Genomic DNA, 16,632 nt, shown 5'->3' with positions numbered 1-16,632 from the left:
ATAATAACTGTAAAAAAAATGGATAGGGCTATAGATGGATTCCAAATGAGACATATTTAGCTGTGAAGAGGGCAATGTGTGAAGTCCAACTGACTTCTGTAGCAGAATATTATTGAAAGATCTTCCACAAAACATGAAGAAATTCTGGTCTTATGTGAAAGCTGTTAGTGGCATCAAAGTTAGTGTCCAATCAATTATGAATGAGAGAGAAACTGAAATTGCGGGTAACAAGGGAAGACTCGAAATGCTTAACTCTGTTTTCAAAAAACAGGAGTAATGCCACAGTTTGATTCTTGTATCACTGCAAAAATGAGTGAAATAGATATTAGTGTCAGTAACCCTGAGAAGCAGCTGAAATTGTTAAAACTGAACGTAGCCCAAGGACCTGAAAGAATACCTACTGGATTCTACACTGAATTTGTGGCAGAATTTACCCCTCTTTTAACCATAACATACCGAAGATCCTTTGAACAAAAAATAGTGCCCAGTGGTTGAAAAAAGCACAAATCACACGCATCTACAAGCAGGGCAGCAGAGATGATTCATAATACTATGACTTGACATCCATTCATTGTAGTCTAATGAATTATTTAGGAATAAAGGAGATGACTCACCGAAAGGCAAAAGTACTCTGTAGTTGACAGGTACACAAACAAAGGGTGCAGGGCTTTGCTTTGTTAGCTTTTGGAATGAAACTCCTTTTTTAAGCTTGTAGGGGAAACACACACACACACACACACACACACACACACACACACACACGTGCCTGTATCCCTACATTGTGCTCAGTGTGTGTGTGTGTGTGTGTGTGTGTGTGTGTGTGTGTGTGTGTGAGTGCACACACACTTGTGTTTGTGTGCATGTTTCTCTTACAAGCTTGAGATAGGAATTTCATTCCAAAAGCTATCAAAGCAAAACTCTGTACCTTCTGTTTGTGTACCTGTCAACTACGCAGTGCTTCTGCCTTTCGATGAGTCATCTTCTTTATTCCTAAATAATTCGTTATTCTCAACTAGAATGTTCCATATATTATTATTCATTGTAGACTCTTAGAACATTTTCTGAGCTCAGGTGGGATGAGGTATCTCAAGCAGAATGACCTCCCCCATACCAGCTTACATGAATTCCAAAAATATCGATCATGTTACACCCAACTTGCACTTTTCTCACATGACATCTTGGAACAGATCTGGGCAGTCAGATTAGATGCAACATGCAGTGTTTCTTGACTTCTTAAAAAAATTTGAGTCAGTACCACACATGTGCTTATTATTGAAAGTACGATCATATTGGTTTTTGAAGGGACATTTGTGACTAAAGTGAGGTTTCTTTGTGGAGAAGTCACAGCATGTTGTCAGGGAAGGAGAGACATTGACAGATGTTGGAGTAACTTCAGGTGTGCCAAGAGAAGTATGTTGGGACTCTTAATATGTTCATGTTGTATATTAATGACCTTGCAGACCATATTAATAATAACCCCAGACAATTTACAGATGACACATTTATCTATAATGAAGTACTGTCTGAGCAAAACTGCACAAATGTAGGGTCAGATCTTGATAAGATTTCAGAGTGGTGCAAATATTGGTAACTCACTGTAAATATTCAGAAATGCAAAATAGTGTATTACACAAAATTGGAAAATGTAGTATCTTATGTCAACAATATCAATGAGTCACAGTTGGAATTGTTCAAATAGCTGGGTGTAACAACTTGTAGCAATATAAATGGAATGGTCACATAAGTGCAGTTGTAGGTAAAGAAGGTGCAGAATGCACTTCATTGCTAGGATGATAGGGAAATACAATCAGTCTACAAAGCAATTTGCATAGGAAACACTTGTGTGACCCATCGTAGGAAATTACTGAAGTGCGTCAGCCCATATCAAGTAGGACTAACAGGGTATGTTGAACTGGTACATTAAGGGCAGCATAAATGGTGACGGGTTTATTTGTCCCATGAGAATGTGTCACAAAGATGCTGGAAGGACTGAATTGGCAGATACTTGAAGGTAGAAGTGGACTATCCCTTGGAAGCCTATTTATAAAGGTTCTAGACATGAATGTAAGCATGTACTACATCCTCCACACATCGCTTCCATAGGTTCACGAAGACATGAGCAGACTAATTACAGGAAGCACAGAGATGTTTAAGTGATTATTCTTCCCAAACTCCATATGTAAACTGAACGGAAAAAAATTGTAATAACTGAACAAATAAGATGTTCCTTCTGCCCTGCCCTTCACAGTGATTTGGGGTGCATAGGTGTCATGTAGTTGTTCTTTGGTGTATTTTTCATACTACTGCAATAATAATCTTATGATATTGAGAAGTTTGAGCATGCAAGGATCTTCCAGAATGAGTTTTACTTCTTCATGTAGAAAAATGGTTACAAAACTACTAAACATGATCCTCTTTCTGAGTTAACACTGCAGAAATACATTGCCAGAAAAAAATTAGTACACCCTTGTAGAGGCCTCCAACTAACTCAAGACTTATTATTGAAACAGCGCATATGGAGTGCACAAAATGATGACATTTACAAATTAATAGCACAAGTGGTTCTGAGGCACCAGGTATCGATCCATACTGTAACGCTCACATTAGTGCATGATGTAGCCTCCACGGGTGGCAATGCAGGCTCTGAGTCTGGCATCAAGTCAATCATACAGATGGTGGATATTATCCTGGACTACGTTGTTCCACAACAGCTCGACCTGTTCATGTAGGTCTGTAAGAGTTCTTGGTTGACGAGTCACACGAACCACTTCTCATCCCATCACATCCTACACATGGTCGATTGGAGACCAGTCTGGACATTGTGCTGACCAGGGAAGTTGCTGCAACTCTCACAGAGCACATTGAGTTTAACAGGCAGTTGATGGGCAAGCATTATCCTTTTGAACAACACATCACCTTCCTATAACAGCAAAAGAATGGGTCTAACAACATTCTGAACTTACTGAGTGCTGGTTAGGGTCTCCTTCAGAAACATCAAAGATGAATTAAAGTTGTAGCTTATCCCACCCCCAGATCATCAGGCCTGGGGTGGGGTCGTGTGTCTTGAATAAATGCACTGCACGAGCCAGCATCAACTAGGTTTATGTCATACACACAAACAACCATCACTTGCATGCAGGCAGAATCTGCTTTCATTGCCAAAGATGAATGTGTGCCATTCTCTCTTACAAGTGATTCTCTGCAGCACCAGTCAAGGTGTACAGGTAGATGCTGCAGCATGAGCGGAATATGTGCTAGAGGTATGCCTATCTGTTATCCCACTGGTAATAACCAGTTTCCAACAGTTCGTGTTGACACATCTGGACTCACAAGCCCTCTTTCCTGTGCTGTGGTAGCTATGTAATCTGACACTGCTACCCTTACAAAATGAGAATTCTGGTGGGCATCTTTGCTCCATGGATGTTCAGAACTTTGTGTATAGGTGTGAGAATGTTCACGTGGCCACCGATACCAGCATTGTTGCATAAATGACACAGCATGTCGAACTTGTGTGGCAATTCTGCGAAAGAACCATCCCACCACTTGGAAGGTCACAGTTTGACCCCTTTCAAACTTGCTCAGTTGGCTGTAGAAAAAACAATTATGTCTACATGGTGGCTGCATGATTGCTTCACACATTTGCACCACACGAGCCTTCTGGCTGTGAGCATCCGCCCCTATAGCTGCGTGGTCAGCGTGACAGAATACTGTGCAAAGGGGCCCGGGTTCAATTCCTGCCTGGGTCGGAGATTTTTCTCGCTCAGGAAATGGGCGTTGTGTTGTCGTCATTATCATCATCCTGATTGATGTGCAAGTCACCGAAATGGCGTCAACTCAAATGACTTGCACTAGGCCCTAGCCACGTGACATTTCATTTTGTTTCTCGCTGTGAGCAATCCCTATTAAAGGGTAACACATATGGCACTCTGTTAGCTATGCCACCAAGCTATCTTTTGCTGAGTGACATTGAAACCACTATCAGTACATCTGCTATCCCCTAGGTGATACATGCCATCATCAGATCAAACTCGGCGTCATCTCTATCTCTCCCCCCCTCTCTCCCTCTCTCTCTCTCTCCCTCCCTCCCTCCCTCCCTCCCTTTTTTTCTTTTTTCCAGTGTGTATACAGTATACTTACTTATGTTTTCATGCAATAATGTAAGCGTAACACTTTTTCTGACTCCTCTTGTGTTTCTCTTTCACTCTTTAGGTATTAAGTGTATCGAAAGATGGACTTGCTGTAATTTGGAGTACACAGACAGGAAAGAAGCTGTCTGAACTAAAATGGAATGCACCAGAAAATGTCAAATATCTATACAAGAGATGCAGGTAATAACATTATTGTTTCCTTGTTGTTGCTTCATATTTTCTTGTGGTGTTTCAATGCTTACATTTGAGTAATTAATAGAGATGTGTACTGTGCTGGGGGTGGGGTGGGGGGGGGGGCGGAGAGAGAGAGAGAGAGAGAGAGAGAGAGAGAGAGAGAGAGAGAGAGAGAGAGAGAGAGGAGAATGCACTGCTGTCACCTTAGCAAATGTCTTGTGATTAGGGTGTAGTGAGGTTTTGTACTGGCATGACAGTTGATTAAGATGTAGGGAAAAATTTACAATACCATTGTTTTGTTTTTTATCATGACCACATCTTGAAAACCTGAAGTGTTTATTCCTAGTTTTTGATTTAGAATTTTTTGTTTCGAATGAAATAGTGGGCCTATTTTGAATCTCCATGAAATCATCTGCAGGAGTGTGGAAAACCACCCCAAAAATCATGACCAGAGTATTGTCTTGTGTAGCTTATCAGTTTACCTCAAATAAACAAACAACCACAACAACAACGTGTGTTGCATAAAATCATTTATCTTCCAGAAATAAATACATTGTGAAGGAATACTTTATTAAGACACAGAATTTTTCACAGTTTTTCCCATTTTCAGTTAACTTTTTCTTTCGACATAGTTGTGGTACATAGGCTGCAGGATATTTTGCTTCTGTGAAGGTTCCAGTTTGATCAATCTGGATAAACTGTTAGTAATTAGGTTCCATGAAAATGGAAAGCATACACACATGGGAAAAAATTGTGTGCACACATGACACTCTCCCCATTGTCCATTCACCAGATTTAATGCAGCAACCCTCATGCAGCATTTCCAGCATTGTCAACTTAATTTCTTCTTCTCTATTGGTGGTGTTTTTAAAATGCTTCATGTAGCAAATGCTGCTTAGCGTTCCCTCTGCATTGTTTACTGTATCTTATCCAAAGTCCGAAAAAAAAGATCCTGGCCTAACCTAGCACAAAATATCTATCACACATCTGGCCATGTACACTTAATTAAATTTCATTTGCAGACTTAAAAAGTGACATGTGAATAGCAAAATCTCCTTGGTTGTTGTTGTGGTCTTCAGTCCAGAGACTGGTTTGATGCATCTCTCCATGCTACTCTATCCTGTACAAGCTTCATCATCTCCCAGTACCTACTGCAACCTACATCCTTCTGAATCTACTTAGTGTATTTATCTCTTGGTCTCCCTCTACGATTTTTACCCTCCACGGTGCCCTGCAATACGAAATTTGTGATCCCTTGATGGCTCAGAACATGTCCTACCAACCGGTCCCTTCTTCTTGTCAAGTTGTGCCACAAACTCCTCTTCTCCCCAATTCTATTCAATACCTCCTCATTAGTTATGTGATCTACCCATCTAATCTTCAACATTCTTCTGTAGCACCACATTTCGAAAGCTTCTATTCTCTTCTTGTCCAAACTATTTATCATCCATGTTTCACTTCCATACATGGCTACACTCCATACAAACACTTTCAGAAACAACTTCCTGACACTTAAATCTATACTCAATGTTAACAAATTTCTCTTCTTCAGAAACTCTTTGCTTGCCATTGCCAGTCTACATTTTATATCACCTCTACTTTGACCATCATCAGTTGTTTTGCTCCCCAAATAGCAAAACTCCTTTACTACTTTAAGTGTCTCATTTGCTAATCTAATTCCCTCCGCATTGCCTGACTTAATTCGACTGCATTCCATTTTGTTGTTGTTCATTTTATATCCTCCTTTGAAGACACTGCCCATTCCATTCAGCTGCTCTTCCAGGTCGTTTGCTGCCTCTGACAGAATTACAATGTCATTGGCGAACCTCAAAGTTTTTATTTCTTCTCCATGGATTTTAATACCTATTCCGAATCTTTCTTTTGTTTCCTTCACTGCTTGCTCAATATACAGATTGAATAACATCGGGGAGAGCCTACAACCCTGTCTCACTCCCTTCTCAACCACTGCTTCCCTTTCATGTCCCTCGACTCTTATAACTGCCTTCTGGTTTCTGTACAAATTGTAAATTGCTTTTCGCTCACTGTATTTTACCCCTTCCACCTTCGGAGTTCGAAAGAGGGTATTCCGGTCAACATTGTCAAAAGCTTTCTCTAAGTCTACAAATACTAGAAATGTAGGTTTGCCTTTCCTTAATCTATCTTCTAAGATAAGTCATAGGGGCAGTATTGCCTCACGTGTTCCAATATTTTTACAGAATCCAAACTGATCTTCCCCAAGGTCAGCTTCTACCAGTTTTTCCATTTGTCTGTAAAGAATTCACGTTAGTGTTTTGCAGCCGCGACTTATTAAACTGATACTTTAGTAATCTTCACATCTGTCAACACCTGCTGTCTTCGGGATTGGGATTATTATATTCTTCTTGAAGTCTGAGGGTATTTTATCTGTCTCGTACATCTTGCTCACCAGATGGTAGAGTTTTGTCATGATTGGCTCTCCCAAGGCCGTCAGTAGTTCTAATGGAATGTTGTCTACTCCTGGGGCTTTGTTGCGACTCAGGTCTTTCAGTGCTCTGTCAAACTCTTCACACAGTATCGTATTTCCCATTTCATCTTCATCTACATCCTCTTCCATTTCCATAATTTGTCCTCAAGTACATCACCCTTGTATAGACCCTCTATATACTCATTTCTGCTTTCCCCTCTTTGCTTAGAACTGGGTTTCCATCTGACCTCTTGATATTCATACAAGTGGTTCTCTTTTCTTCAAAGGTCTCTTTAATTTTCCCGTAGGCAGTATCTACCTTACCCCTAGTGATATATGCCTCTAGATCCTTACATCTGCCCTCTAGCCATCCCTGCTTAGCCATTTTGCACTTCCTGTTGATCTCATTGTTGAGATATTTGTATTCCTTTTTGCCTGCTTCATTTACTGCTTTTTTGTATTTTCTCCTTTCATCAATTAAATTCAATATTTCTTCTGTTACCAAAGGATTTCCCTTTTTAAATTTTCTAACCTATCTGCCTGATTAAGGGATCTGACATTCCACGCTCCAATCCATAGAACACCAGTTTTCTTTCTCCTGATAATGATGTCCTCTTGAGTAGTCCCCGCCCGGAGATCCGAATGGGGGACTATTTTACCTCTGGAATACTTTACCCAAGAGGACACCATCATCATTTAACCACACAGTAAAGCTGCATGTCCTCAGGAAAAAATACGGCTGTAGTTTTCCCTTGCTTTCAGTTATTCACAGTACCAGCACAGCAAGGCCATTTTGGTTAGTGTTACAAGGCCAGATAAGTCAATCATCCAGACTGTTGCCCCTGCAACTACTGGAAAGGCTGTTGCCCCTCTTCAGGAACCACACGTTTGTCTGGCCTCTCAACAGATACCCCTCCGTTGTGGTTGTACCTACAGTACGGCTATCTGTATCGCTGAGGTGCACAACCCCCCCCCCCCCCCTCCCCCCTAAACGGCAAGGTCTATGGTTGGTATAAAAAGAAAATTCCATCGAGGAAACTAAAAAATTATGATTTGTATCAATATTTGCTGGCCAGCACTTATCTGTAGGAGGCAACATGTGTAGTACTGCTATTAGACACAAAAAGTGAAAGTAACATACTAACTTTTGGAAGTAACAGTTCCTTTGTCATTTTCTTTTACAAAATCTTAACTGTATGGTCCCCATGTTTGGTTTGACTTACTCCCTCTCCAAATTTTACAGACGTTTAGAAGGTTTTCCAATTTGGCATGTATTTCACCTTTTCTTCCTTTCTCTCTTTGTACGTTTCCTGTCTTTTAAAGGTAGTACACTAAAAACCAAGTGTCTTACCATTTCAATTTTGGATCACACTGTTGATGCCTGAGCTGGAAACTCCCTGTGCAAGAGGAGGAGTATGTGCGCATCAGAGCTGGGGCGTGGGAACTCCGTGCAACCATTTACTGGCCAGGTAAATGTTGCTGTGGTTGGGTGGTGCCCGTAGGGAGAGCCCCAATTCAGAATGGGTGGTACTGTAGTGGAAGATGCACTTTCTTTGGCTGGTGCTCCAAGATGCCAGCAGTCTCTTCATATGGGAAAGGTTATTATAATGCAGAGAGGTATGACCCCTTGATATTTCCTTCTCTGGCTACACCATGAGAAGAGGAACAAACCAGATGTTTGGGTGTGCTAAATACTTCACCCAATACTTGGTATGTACTCGGATTAATGGAGATACATTCACTGGAATAAAATCATAATTTTGTGTTGAAAACACTGAAGACTAAAAAAAAATTAAAAACGGTTCTTTATTGACTAAAGCTTCCTCTGCTGCCCACTCTATAGCTCTTCAGGTATGTGATTGTCTAGGTGATATGACTGTGGCCATTGTTCCACCCAAAACTTTATACATGGTCCAAGGAATCCACTTTCACAGAGAACTTACACTGCAGACAGATGAGGAACTCTAGACTAATGTCACGTGGCAAGTCAGACAATTTATCAGACATGTACGAAAAGGACCTGAGAACAATCATATGTACAGAAGCCTTTATCTTGGCCTTTGAAGGGAATATCCTACTGGAGAAAGTTGAGGTCATGGTGTAGAGGTGTGATGTGTAACTGTATGTCTCACTGCTTATGATATCGAGTGAGGTAATACAGTGGTTAACACACTGGATTCACATTAAGGAGAAGGACAGTTCAAACTCACATATAGCCATCCTGATCATATTTTCTATGATTTCCGTAAATCGGTTCAGGCCTATGCCAGGATACTTCCTTTGAAAGGGCATGGCCAACTTCCTTCCCCATCCTTCCTTAGTCACATCCACCTTTTTGTGTCAACTTTGTGGAACATCGCCTTCCACATTCGCCAGTTTGCCCAGTTTTCAGGAAAGAACAAAAGGTCCAGGAATACAAATGTATTGACTGTCTGTCGTATACTGAGGCACGGAAGAAATATGAATGCTTACATCTTGTGGATATGACAATAAATTATCCTAACATCACAACCATCACTTCCTCTACCTCTGCCTTCCCCAAACCAGATCTCCGATCTTCCTTCTCTCTTGTGATTCCATTGCTATGTTCTTCAGGAACTGTTTCGTGCATACAGATGTCAGTGTGTGGTTCCCCTTTGTACCTCATTGGGGGCAACAACAGTGCAGATATAAATGACTTCAGCGATTACCAGTTGCAACATCTACCTACCTCCAAACAGGCCACTTACTTATGTTGATTGACCACAATAATCCAGAAACTCCCCCTTCCTCCTTTTTCTCATGCTTGGGACTTCAACACACACCATCCCATCCCATCCCATGTGAGGGAGTAACACGTCATTTGGAAAGGGCCTTCTAATTGACCAGCTTCTCACAGATCATGCTCTGTGCCTCCTTAGTGATGGTTGTCCAACCCGCTTCAGTGCTGCCCTCGGCAGATTTTAGCTATTTATCGAACAGTCTCTTCCCCTAATCTTGTGGCTTCATTACATTGGTAATTACAGGGCAACATTTGTGACAGTTACCAAGTTGTTCCCTTGCCACAGCCAGACAGACTACCACATTGGGCACTTCACAGAGCCAACTAGCTCCACTTATGTTTCACTCCCTGTCAAGCTGAATTCTGTTATGCACTCTACACAGACTGGGAACTGCTTTAGGTTCTTGCCTCATCCTGCAACACTGAACCAGCCACTGATTCACTGTTAGATGATCCAACAGCTAAATGTTCCCCAAAGGCAACATCTCCTCAGGTTCTTCAACTGTTTTTGGTCTCACTGTGCCTTCTCTTCACAATGGTGAGATAGTGTAGCTGTCCAAATCCGTAAGCCAAGAACCCACCCTGACCAACATACTCTGTTCACTGCTTGAAAGGATGGTTGCCTGATGGGGTTCTTGAATCTTGGGGACCCTGTCAGTGTGGTTTCTGGGAGGGACAATCAATAGCCAACCATCTGGTTAGGTTGGAGACAGCAATCTGACAACCTTAGTTGAAAAAACCTCGTTGCAGTCTTTTCTGACATGCACAGGGTGTAAGACACCATTTGGCATTATCACATTTCATTCGTCATACCATGTTTTATTTGTCAGTTTTTGTACCATCAATTGTTCCAGGTTAGAGTCAGCACTTCACTCAGCTCCCCAAGGTCAAAGAAAGTGGCATCACAAAGGGCTGTGTGTTGAGCGTCACTCTCTTCATCATAATCATCATCATCATCATCATCATCATCCATGGGCCAGTGACCTTTTTTGGGGCTAACGGTAACCCCTGCATTGTGTGTTGACAATTTTTGCGTTTGGTACAGCTGAATGACAGCTCCAAGGTGCCACCGGCAGGCCCCTGCATGTGTTTTTTCCCATGGTTTCCCTCAAAAATCTGGGTCATTCATTTCTGCCATCATACCACAGTCCATCCTGACCTGGAACTCTGATTAGGTACCCAGCACCTGGACATTGTAATACAGTCCCATTTTTGTGGGCCTCCTTTGTGATAAAAAGCTGACTTTGCTGCCCCATACCCATCACCTGAAGATTATCTGCATGCCAAAACTTAATTCTCTCTGCTTCCTTGCCCACGTCTTATAGTACAAATAGTGGTACTCTTATCCATTTGTACTGGGTACTACTTTTGTTCTGACTGAACTGTGATTGTCAAATTCATGGCTTGGTGGGTTCTTCAGCATTGAACTGTTAAGCCCAATCCACCATAGTGGCAAGCAACTGGCCACTGGTGCCTTTCAGACTAGTCCTGTAGGCTGACACCTCGCTGAAGTGGGGATCTCCCCTCTAAAGATGCAACGGTACCAGCTCTTGGTGTTCTATACAATTGTCATTAAACACTTCCCTGACCATCCCACATATCCCATTCTCTTTGCATACAAGAGGTGTGATGCTCCCGATACTCACCATCAAGTGGTGTTACCATTTGGAATGTGCCCTTACTTCCCTCTTCCAAGGCCTCCATCTCCTTTCCCTAGACTGTACTTCCCACCTTTTCTAATGCATTCCCCATGGGATGGTGCACAGGCCACAAATTAGTACCAATCTTTTCTGAGGTCCTAAAGGATTGATTGCCCCCATGACCTTTCAGCATCTGTTACATCCAGTTCATCAAGATTTCCAGGGTGCTCCCATTCTTTACACAGACAACTGTAAAATTGTATATCTCCTGATATGGAATGCCATTCACTTCTGGGAACTTGCAGTGATTAGTCAGAGCTGACAGCATTAGCAGAGCCCTCCATTTTATTAAACAAGCCCTCTTTGACCATGTTTTAAAATGTAAGAACTTAGTGAGCTATCTCCAGGCTATTGATGGATGCTATTCTTGCCACCCTTTTTTCTCCACTGGTCATGAACATCTCAGTGACCTTGTCATGCTGCCTGCTCAGTTGTCTTTCTGTGCGTCCCAAGTCATGTGGGTACCCCAGGAAATAAACTGGCTCATGATTTGGCTAGAGGAGCACTTACTCACTCCCCATTCGCTTTGTCGATCTCAGGCATGGATTTGCGGGTGCACATGAGACCTTCGCTCACTCAGAAGTGGAACGACATCTGGTAGTCTACTTCCCCATCCAATAAACTCCACACAATTGAGAAAACTATTGCGGCATGGCAGTCTCCCTTTCGCTTCTCCCAGGAGAAATCCACAATCATATGTTGTATCCACATCAGTTATGGCAGGTTAACCCATAGTTTTATTTTGTGTAATGAGCCATTCCCACATTGTGGTCGTGGACTCTTACACGCAGTAGCTCATATTGTGGCAGAATGCCCCCTCCTTTAGACCCTTCACACTAAGTATGGAATTCAGGACACATTTCCCCTACTATTGGCAGATGATTCATGGGTGGTTGACCTTGTTCTTGGTTTTTCTCAGTAAAGTAGTTTTTATTCTCAGTTACAGTGTTTTACTCTACCTCCAGAGCAAGTACAGGGTGGTTGGGGATGAGGCATCTGCTGCTGCATACTAGGTCTGGGGGCTACCTGACCCTACCTCCTTGACCAGGCTACTTTTTTATCCCTCTTCTACTCTGTTTTAACTGCATTTAGATTCTCTTTGCTGCCTGTCTGCCACACCTCATTTCCTATTCTAAGTGTTGCAGTCTGTTGAATAGTTTATGCACTCGACTGTAATGGATGAGAGGTGGGACAGCTGTGGATGGGACGTTTCCTGTTGCATGCAGAGCCCTGAAGATTCCCACCTATTGACTTCCCCTTCCATTATGTTTTTAGCTTCCTCAGTTTTACAGTTACAAATCTGCCAAATAGATCAGAAAACATTCTCGGTGGATGTTTCTACTTTGAGATGCACCATTCTTGGATCAAGGGCTTTGTTGTTTGGTCCCTTATCCTCCTCCTCCTCCTCCTTCTCTCCCAATCAATCAACCAACCTTTTTAGCTTGTTGCTGCTCCCCGATGAAGGAAATAAGATAATCTGTCAGATTTACTGTCGTGACTGATTTTGCCAGTATAAGTAGTGTTCTTGACTCCACAAGTAAAAGATATCATTAATATCGATTTTTAAAGCATCATACAGTCAAAAGGATTTTTTGCTATTTGCACCAACTGTAAGAAAACACACACTCGACTGTACAAATGGCGATATGCCATAAGGTAAACACTTGCTCACATAATCATGTAAACATAAACAAATACACACTAGGGAAAATACACACACAATTTGACTCTGAACAGCATCAGTCAAATTGACTGTGTTCTTACAGTCCTCCGGCTTTGTATTTTGTGGCCCATTAAGTATGTCTATTACTTGCACATACACTCATTTACAGTACTTTTTACTGGTGCTTCCAACAGTTTTCAATGTACTTCATTCTTCCTCAGACTCGAAAATAAAATCCTTTGAGTGGGAACCAACCTTGCATATTTGTCTCCTTTAAAAACAGTACCGAAAATGTACCTACTAGAACTGTATACCCAGTGGTGACACCTCCAGTAATCAACCCTAATGTCATTTGAAAATTAACAACTTTATACTAGCTCCAACAGGCTCTGTTATCATAATACCCCTAACAGAAACTGGGGCCACCCCACACTTCTCACAAATCGTATTGAACAAGCTTTCCATGCCCTCTGAGGAATTCTCAGTTTCTGAAAAGTCCATGCCTCCCTGCCATAAGCCAAAACTGGTGATACATACTGATTGTAAACTTTCCTTCTTAGACACTTTGTGTAAGATTTCTGCCCTTATTTGCTCCTATCCAATTTTTATATCTTGCCCATTAGATGGACTGATTGGTACTTAAGCAGTTTTAAATAATCAGATTGATGCCCCCAAGTTAAGCTTCTGCTCAAGTACTTTTTTTCCCCAGAATACCTTAATGACAGCCAGCTAGCAAATAAGAAGTTTCGTTATTATTTTTACGCATTACATTAGCAATCTACAGAGACTTCCACTTCTTCTTCTTCTTCTTCCTCTTCCTCTTCTTCTCTTTCACAGTTATTCGTTCCTTAACTCAGTCCATCATTTGTAATTGACTTAATCCTTCTGGAAGATATGACCTAAAATTGTGACATGCGATTTTATTTCAGTGATCTCGGCTAGGGTGGTTTGTGGAGGTACAGAAGAGTTGTGGAGCAGAGAGTGGAATGGGTAGCCAGGGCAGGGGTGTGTGTGAGTTGTGCTTGTATAAATGTGTGGTTGTGTTTTACTGAGTCTGACGGAGGACATTTTCTGATAGTGTAGTCTACTTTTAAATGTTCCTCTCTGTAGCTCGAGGCCTCCTGTGTGTGGTGAGTAGTAATCTATCCCAATCATATTGCTGTTATTTAATTCCTGATTTTCCATATTTTGTGTGTGTGTGTGTGTGTGTGTGTGTGTGTGTGTGTGTGTGTGTGTGAGCGCATGCGCATAATTAACTAGTATTTCTGATCCTGTCTTTGTGAGAATAATATGCTGAAAACATTGCCTATACTCTCTCTGTTGAGGACACCAGATAAAACACACATAACTTGTAATGTTGTAATTTTCAGGTTTGGAACAACTGAAGGAAACTCAAAAAATAGCTGTTTGTTTACTCTAAGCAACCCTTTTGGAAAAGCTGGAAAGCTAAAGTCATATCTTCAAAAGTGGGATCCAGCAGAGGCATCACTCAAAAAGTCATTTGAATTTGATGAAAGTCTTTCTGCACTTAGTGTGTCAGATGATGGCAAATTTGTAGCAGTTGGAACTATGTTCTCTGGTAGCGTGCACATACATATTGCATTCAGTTTGCAGGTAAGAGAAAATTATAGCATACATACCTTGCTCTCAATCTGTGTGGAAGCATGCGTTTACTAACATTTTAGTCTCTCTCTCTCTCTCTCTCTTTTTTACTTCATACATAGTAACCAGCTTTTAATATTCTCCTTATGAAATTGGTTGGTCGCTTCCAGTTCATAAATTTTCATTTTTCTGTAGTTTTTATCTGTCTCCATGTGGCATTTTGGTTGTCAGTGTTGGTGCTGCCTCCATGCACACAGTCCCCCCTCCCCCCCTTTTCTCACATTTGCCCATATTCCTATTCTCTTCTCTTTCTGTTTAGTCCTGACCCTACCCCTTGCTCCTTCTACATTTAACACATTGATACAGCCATCTCTACCTGTTACATTGTCAAATTTTAGCATGGAAAGATCTTTGGAATTTATTATGCATGAACTTCCAGCCATGTGACATACATCTGAATTATGATAGTGAAAGAAATAATTTCTAAGGTATGTGATTGTGTTTTATACACCTGGAGAGTTTTTGTCATAGTATTCTACACTTTATATCCAGTTTAGATTATCAACTGTCATTATTCCCCATTGATCCAAGCTTACCTTAATTCCATTTTATTTCCGCCAACACGGTCTCTTCGAGTTCTTGCTGCAATAAATAATTATAAAAAGTGTTGTTATTAAGCTGTGTTTAAATGTTTACAGTTGTTATAAATATAAGTGTTGTTAAATTAGTGGAAGTATCAGGGAAGTATAAAGTATCATTAAACAGGGTAAGAAGCGTATTTTTCTTCCCACGTCTGTAACATGAATCCTAGGCCTAATTCCACGCGCGCGAATCATAAGAAAGCAGTGAATTAAAATTGTAGGTAAACGTTTCCAGTTGGTATAAATATAATATAAGTGTTGTTACATTAGTGGAAGTGTTAGAGATGTGTTAAAGAAGATTAAATGGAGTAAGAAGTTTATTTTCCTTCTCATGCCTGTAGTACGGATTTTAGGCTTAATTTCACATGTGCATATCGTAAGTAAACAGTGGCTTAAACTTATATGTAATCACCAATTTTTTTATTCAGTACTCTGTCAATTTATTTATATTTGCCTGAATAGTTTCTAGGGTCCTTTGTTTACATTTTAGTCAGTACTTAAATCAGTTTATACGATTTCTGTTTTTACCATGAGTGAGAAGTGTTTGACATGCTGTAGGATCATTAGTTCCTGGGTGTGGTGTGATGGATGCTGTAGTTTCTTTCATTGGGGCAAATGTAGTGGCGTGGGAAATAGGAACATAAATGAGGCTCACCAGTGGTATTTTAGGATCTGAAATAGAGACAGGAAAATACTGGAACAGGAAGGGAAAATTGCAGCTCTTCGAGCTGACTTAGACAAGGCAAGGGAGGATCTGGACAGGTTAAAGAGGGAGAAGGGTGAACAGAGATGGGAAGTGGCAACAGGTAATAGGGGGAACAGGCAAATGAGAGCACCAGACAGCTTTATGATAAATCTTGAAAATAGATTTGACCTGTTGCCTCAGTCAGAATTGGACGAGCCTCATGTAGCTGAAGCTATGGAAAGGGCACAACAAACTTTCAAGGACTTGAAAAAGGTAGGGGAATTTGTAAAGAGAAAGTAAGTTCTGTTGTTTGGTAGCACCCATGGTAGAGGTGTTGGCCAACTACTGCAGGAAAATTTAGGTCCAGAGTACCAGGTCACAAACTTTTTCAAGCCTAGTGCAGATCTGGGTCAGGTAACAGAGGATGTAGGTTCTTTATGCAAGTATTTCACAAAGGAGGATGCCTTGATTATAGTGAGTGGTCCGGGAAATAGCATTGACAGAGACTCTGAATATTCCATAGAGAGTGACCTGGTGAAGATAGCATCAGCAACGAAGCATACGAGTGTGGGATTTGTGTCTGTGTTGGGACACCATGATCGACCTCATTTGAACTCTTCCGTTAGGAGGGTGAACTTGGAGTTTGAGTGGCTGCTTAGGACAGATATAGGGTCCCATATTGGTTTGCTATCAATAAGTGGGACTACACTAGGCATGGCCTTCTCCTCAATAGGAAAGGGAAGGGAAAACTCTGGATTGATTGCAGAAAACTTAAGGGGGGGGGGGGGGGGGGACACTGTCACAAGTGGTAAAAT

General features: G+C 41.3%; 1 protein-coding gene across 1 annotated transcript in view; it reads left to right on the top strand.

Moving 5' to 3' along the window:
• LOC126271893 (prolactin regulatory element-binding protein) overlaps positions 1 to 16,632 on the top strand; it is a 103,253-nt gene that overhangs the window by 69,801 nt on the left and 16,820 nt on the right. Inside the window, exons 5-6 of the mRNA XM_049974273.1 lie at positions 4,210 to 4,328; positions 14,260 to 14,503. Coding sequence (XP_049830230.1) covers positions 4,210 to 4,328; positions 14,260 to 14,503 — 363 coding nt within the window. The remainder of the gene's footprint in view (positions 1 to 4,209; positions 4,329 to 14,259; positions 14,504 to 16,632) is intronic.

The sequence above is a fragment of the Schistocerca gregaria genome, chromosome 5, assembly GCF_023897955.1.
Source record: "Schistocerca gregaria isolate iqSchGreg1 chromosome 5, iqSchGreg1.2, whole genome shotgun sequence".
In the NCBI taxonomy this organism is placed as follows: Eukaryota; Metazoa; Arthropoda; class Insecta; order Orthoptera; family Acrididae; genus Schistocerca; species Schistocerca gregaria.
Note: the sequence above shows the minus strand (reverse complement) of the source record. Positions and strands in the feature narration are given on the sequence as shown.